Here is a 21,649-nt window from a genome sequence, read left to right as displayed (position 1 = left end):
ATTTGTCATGCTCTGTAGTGACCATTAATGTAATTCCGCGTAACTTTAATTTTGTACTTATATGTCATTAATGCTCCCACTCCAGTGGGAGGCAGGACCGTGTCGGGCAGTTTTGAGGTAAACCTTATACTTGCCCGCCGATTCAACGTTAATTACAAAAAAAAATAATTCTACGGGCTCATTTTGGTGCCCCCAAAATTGGCACCCAGGGTACTAGCCCACTTTCGTCCCCTTAATTACACCACTGGTGGGAGGTCCCGGGTTTGAATGTCGCCACATAGCGTATTTTACCGTTTTTCGCCCTCGAATGACTCAAGTAATGGGCTGTTTGGATATAAACTTATAAATTTTAGACTCATACTTAAATATTAGTCTAAAAAGTAGACTTATTCATCATTAGAGTAGACTAATAATTCACTATCATTCTTCAGAATATATTTAAAAAACATCTTACCGACTTGAATTTTTTCGATTCAAAATAGCATTGTAAGTATGACGAATTACGAATCGACCAATCATATTCGAAAGATCCAATGTTTCGAACCAATCAATGAAACGAATTAAGATAATTTTCAAAATATCTCAACTTTTCGTCGAGTATCTCAACCAAAAAATTTTATAAAGTAAAACTAAGAAGTATTTAGAGCTATTAATTACCAATAAAAAAGAAAATGGATTAAATTAGTTTTTAAAAATTATTATAGCTTAAAAAGAAATTTGAAGCGTGTATAAAATTAATATACTGTATTTACATACTTTATACTATTCGCCATTGCACATTCGATTACTTTGTAACAGTAAACAAGTATAACATTCATCGTAATCGGATATTTCTTGAATGAGATTGATTAATAACATAAATTAATGGTAAATTAATAAATTTTAAATTTTAAAAACAGAAGTTTATGCAGTTATTCCGTTTTTCCAGACTGTAATTTGAAGCTTACGTGTCTTATCAAAACGACCTACTTTAAATAAGATATTAAAAAAAAAAAACATGATCATTTAATAAACAGATGTTTAAAAAATTATAAGTTTAAATTACTGTAATATAATTAAGCTCGGGTTTTTAAAGTAAGAGTAACAAATTGTCATTTGGTAAAATTATTATGCTTCAATGCAATTAACTTCATTCGGTGGTATTGCAGTGAAGGATTGTCTTCAAATTATTAAAGGCAGTAAATAGATGCAGGCATCGTGCATACACACATCACCTGTCCTCATAAGCATTATGTAATATATTGCGTGTTCTGTTGGCCCTTTGTAATGCGTGCTATGGCTTCAAAATTATCGATGGTTTCGTGCAATCATGGACGATGGATCAATGATTACGTCTGGCTTTTTTAAACTCTTTCCGACCTGTAAGTACTAAGAGGATCTTTATTTTTATGCACGTCCATTATGGGTTCGGCCATGTCTACAGTGGGAGCAGCCCATGTTTTATAACAAAAACTTAGTTGAAGTCAAACAAGTACGATTGGTTCTTTTTTTTTTAAACTCTTTCCGCCCTGTGGGCACTAAGAGGGCCTCTTTTAGAAAGCCCATTATGGGTTCGGCCAGGCCCACAATGGGGCGACCGGGTGGTGAGAGACGGGGCCCGACATATCCGAACGGACCACCCCCCGAAAAATTCCTGGGGATTATTCGACCCGTTCGGATTCGATCCCGGGTCCCCCAGAGCGGTAGGCTGCCACCTTGACCGCTCGGCCATCCTTAGTTGAAGTCAAACAAGTACGATTGGTTCAACAAGTAATACACATGTTCCATAATTAATAATTCAATAAAATTAGTTTTAGTTTATAATAGTTTATAATAGAATTATTCACTTATTTTCCAGAGTATCTACTGCAAATCTAATGCTAGATGCCCATCAAATTTTTTCCACAATGCTACCTCGCAATGTCCGATTTCTGGTTTCAAACTTATGGCAATCTTATCTATGATCGTATCGCCGCATGTATCCGCACAAAATGTCCTACAAACTATTAAATGGTATCATTGTTTCACAGGAAACTGTACCTTTGTTATTATAATCACTTATTACCATCGCCATTACCTTACCTTCACACTTAGTTTCATTCGATTCCAACGTCTTCCTTTCGGTGCATAAATTTTTAATCAGTGAATGTATAAAGCTCTATAAGTGACACGTAATCAATTAAATCCGTATTTTTATGTTTTTTATGAGCATATTTTTTATGTTAAAAAATTCAAAAGTTTATCTCTTTTATTTTCTCCTGTTTACTGTTTTATTGATAAAAAAACAAGTAAGTTAGAAGTAACAAGTAAATTAAGTTTCACCGCATTACAAGTTGCATAATCATTTAGTACTTCAAAAACAAATAACGTATTAATTTCATGTGACTATAAATTATGTAATATTTTATCCTCTCCTCTGAGAAAATAACATGTGTTCCTCGTTATAAGAACAACTTCTCTTCTTATATTAATTAACGAACGAGTAAACGACCGGATGACCGAACGGTTAAGGTAAAATGGATGAAAAGCCCCATGAATTATTTGGGGTGGGGTGGTCCCTCCCTCGCCGCCCGGCCACCCCATTACGAGCCTGGCCGAACCCATAATGGGTTTGCTAAGAAGGCCCTCCTATTGACTACAAGGCGGAAAGAGAAGGTCACTTCAGTTACCACCTCACAGAAATTGTATGACTCGAAGGTGCCACATAATTGAGGTTTTACTGTAATAATATATGCCCTCGCCGATAATAGTATACAGTAATTTTATTTTAGATTAATCAGGGTATAAAATTACTTGCCGTTTTGATATTCCTTCTTATAACGAAACAAAAAAATATTTTAATTGTTGCGATATCCATTTTTGACAACCACAAAATCTCGGCTTAAATAGGGCAAACTGATTTAATCTTCGATTATAATCATACAGATCACTCTTCGGCATTGATCGATCAAATCTACGATTTTATCAATTAATCCAAATCCCTCCTTTTTGTTGACGGAAGTAAATGCCCCACAATGGTACTTTTGACCAACGAAAACATCAATGAAAATAACGCTTATCGCGTTATTATTGTTGTAGGGGGGTTCAAGGATGATACTATCAATGATTTATGTTGGAAAGTGTGATCTAGTGACACGTCACTGCTGTTTTTAGATGCTGAAATCTTCGTTATTTATGGTTTATTATTACAAATCTTTCCATTCCAACTGTTTAATCAACTGTTAATTATACAATGGTTAAAGCTAAAATCGATTAATCAGAAAAATGTAAATATAAAAGATTGCCTTGTATCCCGGTCACGTGGAGCCGTAAGTGGGTGCAAGCGTGGTCGAAAAATTCAAAAGTAAGCGGTTAATCTCATTAGCACGCACAAAAGCCTTCTTGTATTCATTTAAAGTTAAAATTTCAACCTTTTTCAAACTTCATCCATAAAAAGCTTTACAATTTTTAACTTTGTTTCGAAATTTGTAGATCCACCTGTTTCTAAGCATAATTAAAGATCTGCCTGTTCAAAGAATACACTGATTATCCACCTGTTTTCTAAGGATTTCTGTTAAAAATAATTACTTGAAGGGGGAGGAGGAATATTCGGAATCGATTTCGATTCTTGTTACGAAACTTGTCTTGATGCTACGAGATTTTTTCGAGTACTTTGACGGATATTAACCCGGGACGAGTGGGATTTCTACGCACGTGACTACCAAGGTTCAAAGTCCCTACCTGTTCGTTAGAAGTGAAAATAAAGTGCTGTAATCCATAAAAGGTTTATACTTTTCTTTCGCCTTTAATCCTTAAATGGATTCTTAATTAATGAAATAACAAAGTGCCTTAATAAATTGCGAATCTTCTTAGATGAAGAGGAAACAGTTGAAGGATTCTAATAAAAAAACCGGAAGATCCATCATCCTCAAAGTTCAAATCTTTAACATCGTGTTCTTAAAAATTATTATAGAATTATCTTTTTATTTTTTGTTTATGAACTTGATTTATATTCGACATAAATTCGGTTCAAAATCTTCAAACCCAACAGGATAAATTCAGGTCACGAATGACAATCGGTATCATAACAGTTGATCCTATCGATAGTTTAATAGGTTTCGTGTTACTTAACTTTTTTAATTAACCTTATTATCAAACGAACTTTATAATTAGAAGTCTTCCAGGGCTGATATACGGCATTTTACTTTCGCTATTTTCGTTTTCATAGTTGGAATTTCTGAACTTAATCCTACTTTAAACGTGATTTAATGAGTCATATATTTATTCGCCGATATATAAAACCTGTTATCCTGGTATCGTAGCAACATGTAAATCGAAGGAATGAATAAGAATAATGTAATCTCTCCAAACATGTCCGACCTCAGGTGGGGCGAGTAGGATCTCCACCCCGAACTCCACCTTCGTGTACGCATATTTCAATGAATCATATTTATAATTTTGTGTAAATAATTCATAACAATGAACTTCCAATAGTTATCACAGATTGTAATGATTCTAAGGTTCGATATTATTTCACTTAAGAGTCTTATATTTATAAATTTAGACACAAAAATGAAGGGATGGTCGGATAGTGAGAGGATAAGACACATTTGGTTCATGAAGATCCGGGTTCGAATGGTGCCTTTGATTCGGATCACGCTGGACTCTACAGGACTGTATGGATAAGGATTGTAAGTAGGAGGAAACTGGCCGCTATTCAAGTGTTAAACCCGAGAAGAAAATCAGGAAAACTCCATGTGCTAGCCCGGTTGTTGAGGCGCGAACCCACGATCAGTGTTCAGTGGGCTGCTCGGTTGTACAATATTAGTCTTCACCATTCTAGAGAATCCGGATTCGAATCGGGATCAACTCAAAAATTTTAATGAGCGGGTGGGTCTGGATGTATTTATCACATCCCTCACCATCCAGCCGCTCCTTGTGAATCTAGACTCATATAAAAGGCCTTCTTAGTGCCGGCCAAGATAGAAAGAGTATGTAAATTCGAAATGAGTTAAATTAAGAAATCGAGACTAAAAAAATTATCTCATTTGAGAATCGATATAATAATTACCATTCCATTCAGGAATTTAAAGTTTATGAAATAACCAATGTTGAGTATATTGAGCCTAAAAAAACATAATTATTTAAGAAGTAATTCTACTCAAAAAATTTACTTTTATAGAACAATTTCTTCAGTCACGTTAAAGAGGCCGAACCTGTAAACGCATTACTATTCCATTCGTATATTCCTTCAAGCAATTTCAGAAAGGTTTGATTGTTTTCTTTGAAGAAACTTCCAAAATTTAAACTTGATCTTCGTCAATATTGAGGAAATGGAGCGTGAAGAGTTTACGGTTTGTAAATTTATATACCAATTCCTTTCAATTGAACGGTTAAAATGATGGTGTAATTGAAAAAGTGATGCATGAGGTTAAAAAATGGCTAGATTCTTTCAAAAAAAACTAGTTTTTTGACAATATTTAAAGAGATGAACCTGAAGATATCAAGAATTCAAGTTCAAGCAAGGAAAATATGCCGGCATCATTCCTTATCATTACTAAAAACTACTTTTTTTGACACTATTGAAAGCGATTGACTCGGAGAAGATCAAGACTTTAAGCTCCCGTTTCACAATGGAAATAGATTTAATCCAAAATATAAATCAAATAATATCAATCAGTATTTAATTTTACAGGAAAAAATATCAAGTAAATACCGAGAATACCAGTAAATTACTGGTAAATAGGCAGGATACGATTCAAATTACAACTGCAGCGGAAATACTAGTTGCACGCTATCTCTATAGAGGAGGAAATGCAACCACGTCACACTACTGAATTTTGAATTTAAAAAAGAAAAAAGAAAACACTACTGATGTTAAAAACAAACACTAGATCTATATCTTAAAGCGATACAATACGTAGAACTGACCAATAACACATAAAGTCTACAAAGAAAATGTATATTAAGAGAAGTAGGAGGAAATGACGAAATTACATGCTTGACCTTCAGCGCTTCATGTTAATATTACTCATATAGATAAACGAAACACGTTTGTCTGTCAATCTTAGCTTCTGCCATTTTACATTAACTTTCAAATTACAATTCCGGATTTATTAAATATCCGGATTATTACCGGTGCTTCGGCGTGACATTTCAATTGTAAATGGCAATTCCGGCTGAAACTTTGAGGTCAGACTTTGTACTTCTGTGGAAGAAATATGAAAAAATGGATTTTTTTTAAATTTGCTTCGCCCCATTTTTTATTTTATTTTTGGGATGATTCACCGGTATCTAAATCGAAACCTGTTTCATATCTATATTTAAAACTAGTTGTAACACGTGTATCAAAACTCCGGTCGTCATATCAATAACTAAACCCGGTCATGTTTTCATTCGAAGTTTATCAAATTTTATCGTATTATCAATAGAGATCCACTAAAGGAAATTGTTCCGAAAGGTGTTTACGTGCGTGACAGCGTACTTTTCCACCGATGTACTGTACTATATATGATAAAGCATTGATATGAATTTTTTAAAAATACATGATGACAAAGTTGGAAAACGCAATAAAATTATCAAAATGAATAAATTGTTTACGAAAATTTTATAAAATTAAGTAATAATTCTTTAAAATATAAAAATTCCGCATTTTTTTTTTTAATATTTGATAAATAATTTTCAATAATTGCAAATACTCTAACGAGATGCGCCCCCATTGAGAGACTTAGGTTAATTAACATAACAATTAAATAAATAAAAGATTTCCATGATTCCGAAATTCAAATTCTCCGATAATTTTAAATTTATTACGAACAATTTATAAAATTAATTAATAGATATAAATTCTACTTCTTTAAATATTTGATAAAAACATCTGCAATAATTACTACGATTCTAAGAAGATGCGCCCCTAGTGAGAGTTTAAGTTAATTAACATAAAAATTAAATAAAATTCTTGGATAATTCTTAAATTTGTTATTTTCACCGAAACGTAAAGTTTTAAAAGAATTTTTATTTATTTATTTTTCGACAAAATTGGGCGTTAATATAAAGATGTAACCGTATAAATTCGTTATAAATTTCCACAAATGCTGAAATTCTAGGAAAGTGCGCCCCGGTGGGGGTTCTTGACATTATTTGCAAGTTTAATTCGGCATCGCATGAGAAATCAGCCTGCTCTACTTTTGTATATACCGATGCGTTCAAACGCGCAGCCATTTAAACACGATCTTGATACGTCTTCAAGTTATTCGATCATAAATTCGATTAAAGCAAGTTCAAATTCCAACCCGAACAGCTTAAAACCGACTAAATAAAAAAAAAAGTTTATTTTTATATGCGTCTTTCTAAATTTTATCCTCCAACCCGTTCGTAAACCCGGACTCGAAGGTCATTTGGAATATTTGAACTTTGTCTCCTCGTTACTTTATCAGTATTCAGATAATCAATTATTCACAGCTACATACCACAGTAGACATTTAGAATTTTTTGTGTGATTTCCCTTTATTTGAACTGTACAAAACTTAAAATACTAATTAAAAAAAAAAAAAAAAACTTATAAAACAGAATCAGCTTAACACCATCTAGGCTTAACCGATCTAGGGGTTAAGGGAAGTACGCCATTTTGGTATTGAATAATAAAAAAAAAGAGGAGGAATGTACGGGATGCGGCGGAAGAGAACGGAATATAATTAAATTATTTTACAATTTTTAATAAATTTTTACATAGCTGTACTAGTTTTTATAAACGGATGAAATATATAATTAAAAAAAAAAAAAAAAATTGGATTATTCTGACATCGTCGCAATGCCGGGCTGCAATTTTTAATCATATTTTTACGATAAAAAATCACGTGGCTTCCGGTCTAGACCGGAAGTTAATCGGGGCCTCCGGACCCTAAGCTTTCCATATCTGATCTCGATTTTCGTCTATCTAACTCCGCTCTCAAGATTAGAGAATAACTTACAGGCAGACACGGTATGTCTGCAAATTTGGAAATTGCAACTCAAAAAATTAATTTATAAATTAATTACTTTTGCTTTATTATTTTAAATTATAAGGGGTGTAGAAATTTAAATTTATTACATTTATTCTGATATTTGATACCGGTGATAATAAGTCGAGCCACTTTCCGGTAATAATGAGTTTTAGTCACTTTCAATAGATTTCTCCCATTAAAGATACGCTGCAAATTTCTTCAGACAGAATTTTCTTATCAGTTAGTATTGTGCAGTTTAAGAGTCATTTTGAGATAAATATTATTTAAAAAAAAATCCACAATGACCAGTTATGGAGACGTAAACACAAGTCTAAGGGCCATACAGATAATCATCTTTAACCATAATAAACAATAAATGCAAAAATAAAAACAGGTACCGGTATTTAATTTATTTATTTACTTTTATAATTATTAGTATTAGATTAAAATTTAAGCGACCAGAACCGATTACTTTCCCTTATATATCTATAGGAAAATATGAACACTTTCTAATGAACTTCCATTCTCCATTTGAAATGCATTAGAACTTCTAATGGGCAATGAGTCCTTTCTAAAAAAAATATACACATTAAATTTACATGAATTCTTATCTAAATAATCTGGAAATAAGTAAAAATTGGGTATTTCCCTAGAGATTTCTATTTATGGCACCTTTTACACATAGAAATTTTGACTTATATTCTATCCACAAAACCTATTTTCCATGTATTGTTAGAATTATTAATATGTAGAATAAAAATATGAAGAAAATTCTAAGATATTTATAAATCCTATAAGTTAAAATCGCTATCATTAATTTATTATTATTATTGTTATTGTATCAAAGTAGGAAAGAAGTTCATTCATAAACAAAATTAGTCATGTAGATTATTAATAGAAAGGAAAGAGATATTTCTGTTTCTAATTCGAAATAAATAAAAATAAAATTATCACTAAGGAAACATTTCATTTTTAAAAACAAAAACAAATTTTTAAAAAATTTTAAGGTGTTTTCCTAAACAGCAATTCTATAAATATGTGGAACATTAAACCTTTTATCTACGAGACATTACTCAAAAATAGGTTGTAAAAATTCCGAGTTGTATTAAGACTTTCTTCATATTAGTGATTAAAATAAACCGCAGGACAATTTTATACGTTTATGGGCCCTACACAAACTGACGAAATTGGGCCCTTTCTTTGGAATCTTTTAATAGTATTAAAAATTAATTTTTAAAAACTTTGGGCACCAAATAAGTGCCTGAATGTCCAAGGCGATAAAAGTGTCAGGGTTCGAGATCCTCAGAAATTTACGTAGTTTATAGGGCCCCTCGCTACCCTTGCATCACATTGTTGGCCTGGTCGAGCATAATAAAAGGCCTCTTAGTGTCTTCAGTTTGAAAGTCAATTTATGATACAGAAAGGTCACAAATCGGGATTCACTCTCTGATATTTTCATTACTTTAATCAAATTTTAGTAATGTCCTTTAATAAAAGGTGAAATACCTTATGTTTATATAAAGATTTTAACTTAAGTTTTATCAAGAATTATGGAACTTCCACATAATGAATCACTCAACGTTACTTAACAACTCTAGTATAAACATAACAATTAAAATGCAAAGACGGTTCCAATTTTACAATCTATGTCAACTCGTCAAAGTAGGTCTTCTTTCGCATAAATTCAATCAAAGAAACAAAAATAAAATGATGAGATAAATTTAAGAACAGCAAAAATAACCTTCTAATTATAGCAAGATCTAATTTACTAACGTAAAGAGGAGGGTAAAAAGATTGTTACACACAAGAAAAGTGGAAAGGAAATACTAATATCGAGGATCAAAATTCTTATTCGGGACAGAAAAAAAAAAAAAACAAAATCTGGTACTAGTCTACTAGACAGCAGTTATCCTGCATTTTCGCAACGTCAAGGCATCTCGCATGTTAAAACGTCCGAGAGATAAGAAGATATCAAGGACACGCGATTACGAAAGGCAAAACTTGGCGGTTCTATCTTGTTCCTGTATATACAAAAAAGGTCTTTTCCGAGTATAATTCTCTAAATATAAAGAATTCTATCGGGTTCACTTCGTGTGGAGCCGCGCTACAAGTTCCTTTTTTTTAAAATTCGTTTTATTCAACGCCGATTGCCGCTGTTAGTAACAGAGTAGTAATAGATTTTAAGTGGAAGCCATACTTTAATCTGGAAAATTTTAAATGTAATAAATCAGCAGTTACATAATTTAAAATAATAATAATAATAATAAAGGGCAAGTTTCTCTGACACTCGTAAATTTCGTTTTATGAAGATTGCAGTTGTTGACTTTCCGAAGCACGTGCCCTCTTTCTCCATTTTTTTCCCCCACGTGTAATAAACTTGGAAATACAGTATTAAATAATAATAAACAAGACATAGACGAGCTTATCATTACTAAGTAATTTAGATTCTGTTTTTCTACGAAGCAAAACGAAATATAGTAGTAAAAAAATGGTTTTCTAAATGTTTTAACAAACATGTTTTTCCTATTAGAATTGCGGTTAATGTTACATCAAAAACTTGTTTTTATATCGAGTTATATACCATTATTATTATTTTTTAAATGTAATCTATGGGTTTACTCAATTCTGTCCCATAACACAAAAATTATGAAATTAAAAAAATCCGCTTGGGGGATCGTATCATCTCATTCAAATTATAAAGCCCCAAGCTAAATGGGATATTTAAAAATTTCATATTAACAATGTTTAATAAACAATCATAGCAATTGTTATAAGAGCTATAATAATTATTGTATTTTTAACATAAATAAAAGTTTATTAAATTTAGATTCTATAATTTAAAAAAATTAGAGGAGGAAAAAAAAACTCCGTTTGGGGCCGTCGCGCGACGTCGGGTTGATTGTAATTCATTCGCTTGAATATTTTAAATTATAAATCAAAAAGTTAAAAATTGTAGGTTAAAAACATAATTAACTAATCAGTAATTTTTTTAATAATTAAATTAATAATAATACAGTTACATTTTTTAAAATCTAAATAGAAAGATTAATTATAATTCGGTTCCATAATATTAAAAAAAAACTTGAAATTGAAAAAAAAGTCCGCTTGGGGACTCATTATTTAAATCGTCTGAAACAATTAATACCATAATTAGATCGAAAATTTTAAGATTTCTAGGTTGTGTGTGGTTAATTAATCGGGAGATTTTTTTAATCCGAGTTATAATAACACAATTATTTTTTGAATATAATTAAAAGAGTTTACTCAATTCGGACTCCATAACACGTTGCTTACGAAATTAAATTCCGCTTGGGGGCATATTATACTTCACGAAATCGAAGCTAGCTGCAAAAAATGACACGTGGTCAAGCACCATAATTTCAAAATAAATAAATAAAATAAATAAAAATAAAGAAAGTCTACTTAAAGCGAAACTTCCGAGCATGACCTTCGATAAGGAAAACTTTTTTTTTAAAATCGAAATCTGAATCACAGCTTTACAGGAAAATTTGAAGTAAACAAAATGTTAAAAACCCATGAAGTGCTATCGTAAGCATTTTATACTAAAAGATATTTTATTACTAGATAATATAAATTTACTTCGAATAACAAAAGATTTTACCACAAAATAACACAATTTAAAAATATCAAGAGCGATAATTAAGTTTATTATTGATGTTTATCTGCCGACCATTTTCCTTAAAAGTATCATTATGTTACTTAAGTAGTCGTATTAAAAATATACGACTTGAATAAATTACAGCTAACAATAGATTAATAGGTATACGTAATAGGTTAACAATAAGTTAGCTGTTAGCTAACTTAAGAATGAATCGAATATAACAGGAAATTGTATCCGTGTTACTTACGAATAATTACTATTTACGTGTAATTACTACTACACGATTACAACTGTCAACCGCAGGACTTCGACGGCGATGCAACAGTATCTTGCGTATACCGAAGCAACTGACTAGAACTAATTAATGCTAAGGTTTTCCATACAGGATACAGAAAAACCTATGCAGCGTATCGAATTTAATACTGCATACCCCCAAAAACAACACATTAAAGGCCCAAATGTTAATACAGGGGTGAAGTATAGATAGTATTTAGAAGCTGCGGTGAGTTGAGTATCAGAAAATAATTAAAGTTTATCAAAATTATACAAAAATAAAAAAAACCCTCCCACTAAATCAATAAAGGAAGTTAAATCCAGTTAAAAACTCAAATGAACTTTCGCTTTCGATCTCAAACGACACAAAAACACAAATAATTTAACGATTAAAAACTAAAAATAGAACCTTTGAATAAATTAAAAATTACCGAGAATGATTGTATACTCTAGAATTTTTCCCCCTTCCCTAGGAAATTCCAACGAATGTTTAACGATGTTCCGCGAGTCACCACCCCTCCATCCGCTGACGTCACGGGCAGACGGCCGATGACGTCAGGGCGGGGTATATAAAGCAATCCCGTCCGTGTCAGCCACCTGTTTGATATGTTCGCTACTAGCCGACAGTTAAAGTCCGCCATGCGTTCCGAGATGATGTCTGGTGTTGTCGTGGTGGAGAGACGCCCCAAACCGGCCGAGAAAGTTTACGTCAAAGTTTACAAGACCAACTACGAACATTTCGCGGTTTTGTACCGCCTCCGTGGTGTCCTGACCGAGAGTTTACCGTTAGCGACCGTGAATCTGAGATCGTGTATTGTTAAAATACAGAACGGACGTTCGTTTCACGTGAGGCCAAGATCGGGCGATGATCAAGGTATGACTTTCTCCGTTCTGGATGATGATAATTTGGATCGTTGGTTCGTCGCCTTCCATGCGGAGATGAAACCCAACAGGACGACTTTGCCCATTTTGCTGGAGAGTGACGAAGAAGAACAAGAAACTACGCATTGTTCTTCGCCCCTTTCCACTGTTTACAGACAAAAGGTTTGTTAATTAACGAGAGAATTCTTCCTCATCTCTTGTTGAATCTCATTATGGACTGATTGACAGCATTTCCATTATGTACAGTAATTTAAATGTTCATGCATTTATATAAAATTTCTCATTATGTGATTCTTGAGTATGTTTTAGTTTCTGTGAAACGTATTTTGTTGATAGAGTATATATTAAAAGTGTGTGATTTTTTTTCAAATTTGTTTCCTTTTCTTCCTTCCTCGAGTTAAAGTCCAGTTTTAGTTTATCGCTTGAGTATGACATAAGAGCCGTTGACGTAAAGATACAAATCAGATTAAAATCAGAGTGTTTAACCGGTTGTTAATTAATTAATTTATAAGAATGCCTATTGAAAGAAGTAACACATTAACCTCATTCTGTAAGAACAATTGGTAAAGCGTAACTAGATTTCTCTGTATGCAACCGGAAAACAAGTACTTATCATTTAATAAAGAAAAAATTAATCAAAAATATTTTAATTGCCAAAATTCTGTACTCTCGTACCGTGACCTGCCGTGTATGACTGTTTAATGATGCAGTGCACGATGATAGAATACTCCGATATGTTTGATTAAAAAAAGACATTTTAAAGAGAAAAAACTGAACAGGTTTTAATTAGGTTTAGTGAATGATTTACAAAATCATAATAAATAAGTAAATCATTGTACTTTTATTATATTAAACTGTCGGTATAAAACACTAACAGCACATCATGGAGTTTTTGTCGGCGGTTCTAATAAAGAGCTGGGACCGGCCATGTATTCCTCCGATTCTTCCTGATCACTGATGTATTCTTCGACTTGGGAACCATCTCCGTACTGTCCGCCCTCGGGTTTAGGATTCAATGGTTTTGAAGCTAAGGTCTGATATATGCCCATTGCCTAAATTTAAAAGAAAATGTGAAATTAATTTCGAAATATGTATTTTTTACCCTTTTCGTTGAATCATTCATATTGTAGAGTATAAAAGTTTACATGGAATCAAGATTTAAAAATTAAATGTATTTAGTTATAAAATATATTTTTCTTAAATAATAAACTCTTTGACTTATTGACAATAAATATTTGTTTAGTTCAGTAACAAAAAAGGTAAAAAATAAACAAAAATTTACAAGCGGCGCAAGCAGATAAGTCAGAAAACTTCCTAATGCCTACTTATTGTGCAATTCCTGCTTTATTGCATAACTGCAACTATTTATATTATGTAGAAGGAGAGAAAGCAAAAGAAAAAAAAAAACAATCTTGGTAAAGGTCCTTGTATTCAATTTAAAAATTTATTCCTTCTCGAGAGGATACTCATTACTAGATAAACCTATCTGTAAATTTTTGGTAGTTAATTATTTAATGAATTAATTTTTCTGGTAAAAAATGAAAGTGCAATCTGAACTTTTATTGCACAGTTGGTGGTCTACTGTTACATCATAAAATTATTACAACAGTTGTATAATTCAACTAAACTTAAGATTGCGCACTGACTACAAAATCATTTTAAGAGAATTCCAGTGCATAATCAAATTACGACATCCTCGGTCGCTAAACAAGCCTCGTAGTAACATTAAACGTGGACAATTTTTATCTCTAGATATCGGATATGCGATTATTTTATGAAGAGGAGGGGGGAAAGTATTGTTTTATTATCTCATAAAAAAATAAATTCTTTCATAATCTTTTATGATAGCTTATTAAGGTCAATAATTTATTTCCCTTTATACATGGAAACTAGTATTAAATGCACATAATATTTAATTAAATTTATCAGCAGACATACCTGAGCTACCATTCCTGAGACATCGCCGGTATTTGTTGGAAGAATCAACGTGTTTCCTGTTTTTGCTAACTTTCCAAAAGCGGAGACGTATTTCTCGGCAATTAACAGAGAAGCTGCATTACTTCCAGTCTGAAAAAGAATTTTAAAATATATTTTATACATTTCTTTTTTTAAAAAATAAATTACATTATATTAAATATTTTAACATTATCGTCGTAACACAGCACGAGTACTCTAAATTCCATTAATGTAACTTTAACTTAAAAGAAAAACAGGAACCGAAGGATTAAATGCGGTCTTAGTACCAGAATTTAATTTTATTAGTAAAAATTTGAGACAAATTTGTATAAATTTGGTCTCATTTATTCACTTTCAGCTTAAGAATGACAGCACTGACCTTCTATTGTAAGCTACTTGACCATCAAAAAGTCATGAAAGTTTAAATCTTTTTTAAAATAGAACTTTTATCACTTTTCAATGGTCAAATAGCTTACAATGGAAGGTCAGTTCTGTTGTTGCTAACCAAAATTTGCTTTCTCGGTTTTTGTAACTGTGCCGAGGAGACTCCCGAGAATGCAACACTTGCAGCTGTTTCGGCAGACTTATCAGTCTTGATTTATAATTGTTTCGAACGTGGTGGCATCTGCCAACACTCCTTTAGGGGTCTATTATCGATTCTGTTGTTTTGGAGATTGCTTGAAGTAATTCAAAGAATAATGTTTAATGAAAGTTGTCATTTGAATATTGTACTTTAAATCATTTTATTATATATAAAATCATTTGTAAACAGTACATTCAAACTATAAAGCTTTTTAGAATCAAAAAAATTTTTTTTTTTTCATAAATTTAGAGCCTTTGAATGAAACCATGCCATAAAAACTGGTAGATAATATGCAGAAAAGCCTCTTAAACTGTTATAATCAGATTTTAAGATCCAATTATGAAAACTTACGACAAGTTTTGTTTAAATATCCGACCTCCTATGATCTGCGGTTATCACATTTCAGGTTATTCACCATATGAGTGATGCAACAAATCAAGGTAGGTCCAATTTCAAGTGAATGAAATATAGAAAAAACAAAATAATTAACAATATTATTATTTTTTTCTTGTTAAATATTGATGTAAGAATTCGAACGGGACCGGCATTTTGTCATAAACAATCTTTAACTAATGTATTTTATAATTTTCCAATTAATCCTTATATAAACAAAAATTATCAGCAGATAAACAGCATTACATGCAGAAAAAATAACGGCAATAACAAGAATTCATGAAATTTATGAACTGTTGTTATTGTAATTAATAAAATTAACTCAGCAATATTTACATGTTAAAGATGTTATTGATATAATATAAATACGTAAAGAATGATGCTACATCGTCTGATAAAACCAATTTAAGCACTTACTTTTTTGTAACTAATCACTACTTAGCTGTTTAATTATCGTCATTAATTATGCTTCTAGTCATTAGCATATTATCTCTCCAATTATAAGTATCATTTAACATAACAATTAATTTCTTACCTGTTCCCTTAGTGATTCTGCGACCTTCTTTAATGATTTGGCTCGTGCTTCGGCCTTTGCTACTATAGCATTTGCTTCTCCTGTGTTAATGATAATAATATGCTTTTTAATATTGCAAATTAGTTAAATTTATAAGATTATAATCTAATCGCATTGGTAATTTTGGTAAATCTGTTCTAACCTTGAGCTTGATTAATCTGTTCCATTTTTTCTGCCTCAGATGCCAAAATCCGAGCCCTTTTCTTACCTTCGGCAACATTGATCTCCGCTTCTCTCACACCTGGAGCAGAGAAACATTTCGATTCTTAAAATAAAATGCTCCTTGCGATGTTTTATCTTTTTAATAATAATTTTTTTATTTATTTAATAACAATGAATTATCATATTAAGGCACCATTGTTGCATTGGGTATGATATAGAATACATTTTATTGCAATTTCATTTAATTATTTCTGATAAACAACAGCAATTTTTACTCATAATCATATGACTATACGTAATACTTTGTAATGTAATTTTACATTTATAAATTTTCCATTTGTTTAGTAATAAAAATTTATTGAGGAAATTTATTTCCTGTAACATTCTTTTTATATAACTCGAAAGGTTGTAAGTGAATAATATACATGAAGAATAAGAAATTTTCATTTAAATTCGAATGATCACACGATCGCAATACCTTTATATAACTGCTCTGCGACTGGCATAATAATTGTTTAAAATTTAATACATTTTATATATTTATGTATTATAAAAGCCAAGACATTTATATTTATGTATTATAAAAGCCAAGCATTTTTTTGACTTAAATTTATAAGTCAAAAAAATGCTTGAAAATATGAAGATAAAAGCTTTTGAAATCAAATCTTATCTTCACTAAACAATCCAAAGATGAAATTTGGTCTTAAAAAAATATGTTGTTTTCAATAACCTTCTATATTTTAAGTAGATTTTTGACTTATTTTCACATCTACATTGCTAAAATAAGTGCTTTAGCATTTTAAATTGCAAATTAAGAATTAAATATCAATGTTAATTGGACAATTCTTTGAAAGTTTTATTCGCAATGATGATTTAATAATTGAATAAACTTCCCAATCTACCTTAAAGTAAATAAACCCTCGTTATGTTGTTTAAGGTACTGTACAGTATATATAATTTTCCATTTTCATCAAAGGAGTACGTGGACTGGATAAGATTGAGAACCACTATTATAAACTGTGTATGAATAAATATGGAGACTTTCGCAGAAAAATTAATGTCTCAATTTATGTAAAAAGTAGAATATAGATCTAAAAAATCAAATATTGTATAAATAAATTCTTTCTTCAAAAATCAACTTCGTTATTGTTTGTTATTTGTATGTGGCAATGCAACGCACAAGCAATCCGCTGAGATGAGATACCTTCTGGGAGAACTATCTATGGGAAACTGACCGCTATTTAGGTGTTACAAACATGAAAAAAATTGAGAAAACTCCACGTGGCCAGCCTGTTGGCAAGGTGCAAACCCACAACCAACTACAGTGTTCGGTGGTTTTTTATCAACTCGGCCACTAGTGGGCACATAGATATTAATTTCAGATCTTTCACACTTTTACCTATGTAAATTTTGTTGCATATGTTATGTAGTTATTTATAAAAGCACATGTAAATTTTTGCTAACTCTCTGTATTCAGAGAATACTAAGAAGATCCAAGAAAAGAAGTTTTCCTTTCGAGAATGCTAAGATAGCCACTCTTCTTTCAGGAGAAAGAAAAACAAAATGTAATCCGAATGAAGAAACGAATTTAATTCTTTCTAGTGGATGCACGATATACTTTCAGTTGCTACTCAAGTTAATTTTATAAGATAAATGATTTTAAAACTTATTCTAAACTGTTTTTTCTTTTGTGAAGCTTATAAGTTTGGCAGAGAAGCAGGCATGCAGGGATTAAATGAATGACTATGTAGAATTCACACTAATTTGTAAGAAATATATTTATTGCTTGATAAATGCTTCATTACTGTATTTCTATTTTATTTTATTTTATAAAAAATTGACAGAATTTTTATTCTCTTAAAAATAAGAGTTTTGAAAAACACATTATAATTTTAAACAGAGATAAAGCAATATGTAGACCATTTATGATAGCTCACAAGGAAAATATTGTAACAGTAAAGCAACAAAACAATAAACCAAAGAAACTTATCATTGTTTACATATTTCAAATAATTTGTTGAACAAACAATAACATAACTCAAGCGAAACAACAAAACCAAGGTTCGTTAAACTCGGTAAAAAGAAAACGACGAGATGAATTTGAACAATCGGCTAGACATTAAATAACAACATCAAAAGAACCTAAACAAAGCTTCTATATTAAATTTTCCATTCTTAGCATCTGTCTTTAGAAAGCAATATCCAAGCATTTCTGAAACATCCCGGAAGTCTCGTTTCGCCGTAGAGTAATAAATTTTTATATGACTTAATCTAGCCAAAAACATTAATTTCTTCCACTGGTAAATGTAAATATGTGCCTTTAAGTAGTGTCTGGTTAAATAAATGAACCTTCTTAATTTTTTTTTCCCAGTAATAATTCTAGCTAAGGATTGATTCAATAACCTAATTACTGTATTACCTATAGCTCCTCATAACCTGCAATGGCCTATAACCTGTAAAAAACTGCTATAATTGTAAGAACAAAACCTTTGCTCCTCACTTACGGCAGCAACCATTGCTCCATAGATACGAGTTTGTAACTGCAATTTAAAATCAGTGTATAACCATCCCCATTGCGTAACTTGCGCCCTTTTCCAATAGTCTTTTAAACTCGCAGATTATACACACAAAAGTACAGTACTTCCCTGTTTCAAAAACTTTAGAAGTTACAGAATGTCTTAAATTATATATGTTTATAATATTTAATATCTTAATAAGATATTGTTTATGAAATTTATATGATTGTTAGAATTTGATATTAACTCTAAAATAGAAGGAAAAGTAATCTGTAACTCTATATAACTTTGTTAAATATATTTATTCAGGGTGTAATTTGAATACAAAGCTTTAAAATAAATAATTTCGCTGATAATATATATATGTATCCACTTCATAATATAACTTTCTTTTATTATTTAAAACCAAGATTTATTATTAAATTGAAAAATTCAATAATATTCAAGACGTATTGCTTAATATTATCCGGAAAGCATTTCCTTATTAACTGAAGATATTTGATATGTTTAAAGACGTCCTACATTCTTACAGTAAATGATCTTCCAGATTATTTTTCTAACAGTGAAATATAAACAAAAGATACGTCATAAAACATTACGGACAGCTTTTTTAAAAATTTAATCGACGCCTCGACCGATAGAAAATTTTAATGCTCGTTATTATAATTATTACCGTAACAAAAAAGCAAATTTATACTACCGATAAATATAATTTATAATGTTATTTGAAACATTATTTCATAAATGACACATTTATTTAATTAAAATTTACCTTCTGATTCTAATACAGCCGCTCTTTTCTTTCTTTCGGCTTCGACTTGCATTTGCATCGCTTCCTGAACTCTTTCGGGCAATCTGATATCCCCTGAAAAAATTTAATGTATTAGATGTATATGACGATTCATATGTGAAATAACAACTAGCTACTTAATCATTTAATTGATTAATTATTAATAGTTTTATGGCAATGATGTATTTAATTTGGTGTAATTTGATGTATTTAATAAAAATTTACCCGAATGACTGTAAAATATTCATATAAATAAAGTAATACGCACACACTTCTGCTATTATGATTTATTATATTATCGAACATCTGCACGAGTATATTTGGCAGTTCGATTGTGCTTTTTTTGAATGAAAGAATATGGTAGACCATAGTAAATTCATGGTACTAATAAGTTTGGCAGATCAGATGCGAGAAAACTGATTAAAATGTATAAAGCAAAATGTATAAGCAGTAATGTTGTAATGTATGTATAAACTAAGATGCAAGAAATATAAATAGTTATCTTGTACATAACATTATAAAATTTATGGAAAATATAATAACAGAAAAGTATGTTATTGATCTGATACTTTATTATACTTTATAATTCTTAAATTTCTTGTAATCGAATTTTTTATTTTTTGTTGTTGCTGTTGTTTGTTTTTGGCAATTTCCCCCCTTTTATATATTGTCTGTTAAAGGTTTTTATGTTAATGTGGGGAGGAAATCTGTTGCCGTAGGACATTTCATAACTGTAAATAAAATAAATAAATAAATAAAGATAAATGTTTCATTATTAATACATATTATATGTACTGATATAAATGTAAAAAGCTTTTTACTAATTTTATAATTATATTATATATAAGCATCGCTTATTTTTTCATGCCACATCCCAAAGTTAATAAATCTAGATAAGGCAATACATGAATATTAATTAACAAGTGATATTGCTTTTGAGTTCTTTTAATTCTGTGCCCAAACTACTGCATTTGTATAATGACCTTTACAATTGTTAAAAATAGTTATTAGAATCAAATTACAATCGATTCATGTGAATTAGTATTTGATTACTTTTGAGATAGACTTTTAACCAAGACTGTATGTGATAGTGACGATTTTCCACGCCTACTAGTTTTCTCGTGCTAGTTTTTCACCAAAATTCATTTACTTAGCCGTGTTTCCATGATATCCTCATGCTACATGCTATCCATCTACGCGAAAATTTCAGTCAAAAAATTTTTTTCGCTTATTTCAGGCCCTCAAAACACTGCTGCAAAAATCTATTACCTAGCGCATGCCCTCGTGTACGATTTTTTTTTTCACATGCTTGCATGCTTAACATGATTTTTCACTCTGACATAATTTTTCAATGGTGTCAGTCATGGAGGCTGACACCATCAGATTGCCACAGATTGCCACAAAAATGTGGCAATCTTTGGAAGCCTCCATGCACTCCAGGCAATCCAGAAGCCTCTTGTGGAGTCATGACATCACGAAAGTCACTACAATCTTAAATGCTTGTTTCCATAAGATAGCGTAGGGCGCTACAACCTCCAACTATTTTTTTGAAGCTTTATCTTGTTGCTGAAAAATTATTTGCTGGTCCTTCTGAAAAACATCTAAACTCTCCCATCATTTCCAGCTGAACTTCTTTTACATTTTTCCATACTATTGTAAAATTAAGGTGGCTTCCTTGGAAGAAGGGTTAAGAATAGTGTTCTGTAAACAAAATAATATTTAGTAAACTAAACAATGTATGACCTCAGAATTTCGCATGTACAGAGAAGACACATCGCAGGATTTTTCAAAATCATCAAATTAAAGGAACAACAATTCCATGCAACATAACTGCGTGTGAAAAATTGGCGGAAAACCTCGTCTTTTGTATACAGCAGCACTAAACAGAAACTGCCTGTCATCGTGAGTTAATGATATAATGTAATTAATACACTTAAATATTATTTTATAAAAAGTTT

The 21,649-nt window shown here is 31.0% G+C and overlaps 1 protein-coding gene across 1 annotated transcript in view; it reads right to left on the bottom strand.

The window, feature by feature from the left end:
- Nucleotides 1-13,539: 13,539 nt before the first annotated feature.
- Nucleotides 13,540-21,649, bottom strand: part of Stoml2 (stomatin like 2) — a 34,404-nt gene continuing 26,294 nt past the window's right edge. The window contains exons 7-11 of the mRNA XM_067278316.1: nucleotides 19,674-19,766; nucleotides 16,366-16,464; nucleotides 16,185-16,264; nucleotides 14,656-14,784; nucleotides 13,540-13,769 (exon numbers count right to left, since the gene is read on the bottom strand). Coding sequence (XP_067134417.1) covers nucleotides 13,599-13,769; nucleotides 14,656-14,784; nucleotides 16,185-16,264; nucleotides 16,366-16,464; nucleotides 19,674-19,766 — 572 coding nt within the window. The 3' untranslated portion in view covers nucleotides 13,540-13,598. The remainder of the gene's footprint in view (nucleotides 13,770-14,655; nucleotides 14,785-16,184; nucleotides 16,265-16,365; nucleotides 16,465-19,673; nucleotides 19,767-21,649) is intronic.

Source organism: Centruroides vittatus, unplaced genomic scaffold (genome assembly GCF_030686945.1).
Source record: "Centruroides vittatus isolate TY-2023 unplaced genomic scaffold, ASM3068694v2 contig_799, whole genome shotgun sequence".
NCBI classification, from domain to species: domain Eukaryota; kingdom Metazoa; phylum Arthropoda; class Arachnida; order Scorpiones; family Buthidae; genus Centruroides; species Centruroides vittatus.
This window is presented reverse-complemented; position numbering and strand designations above follow the sequence as displayed.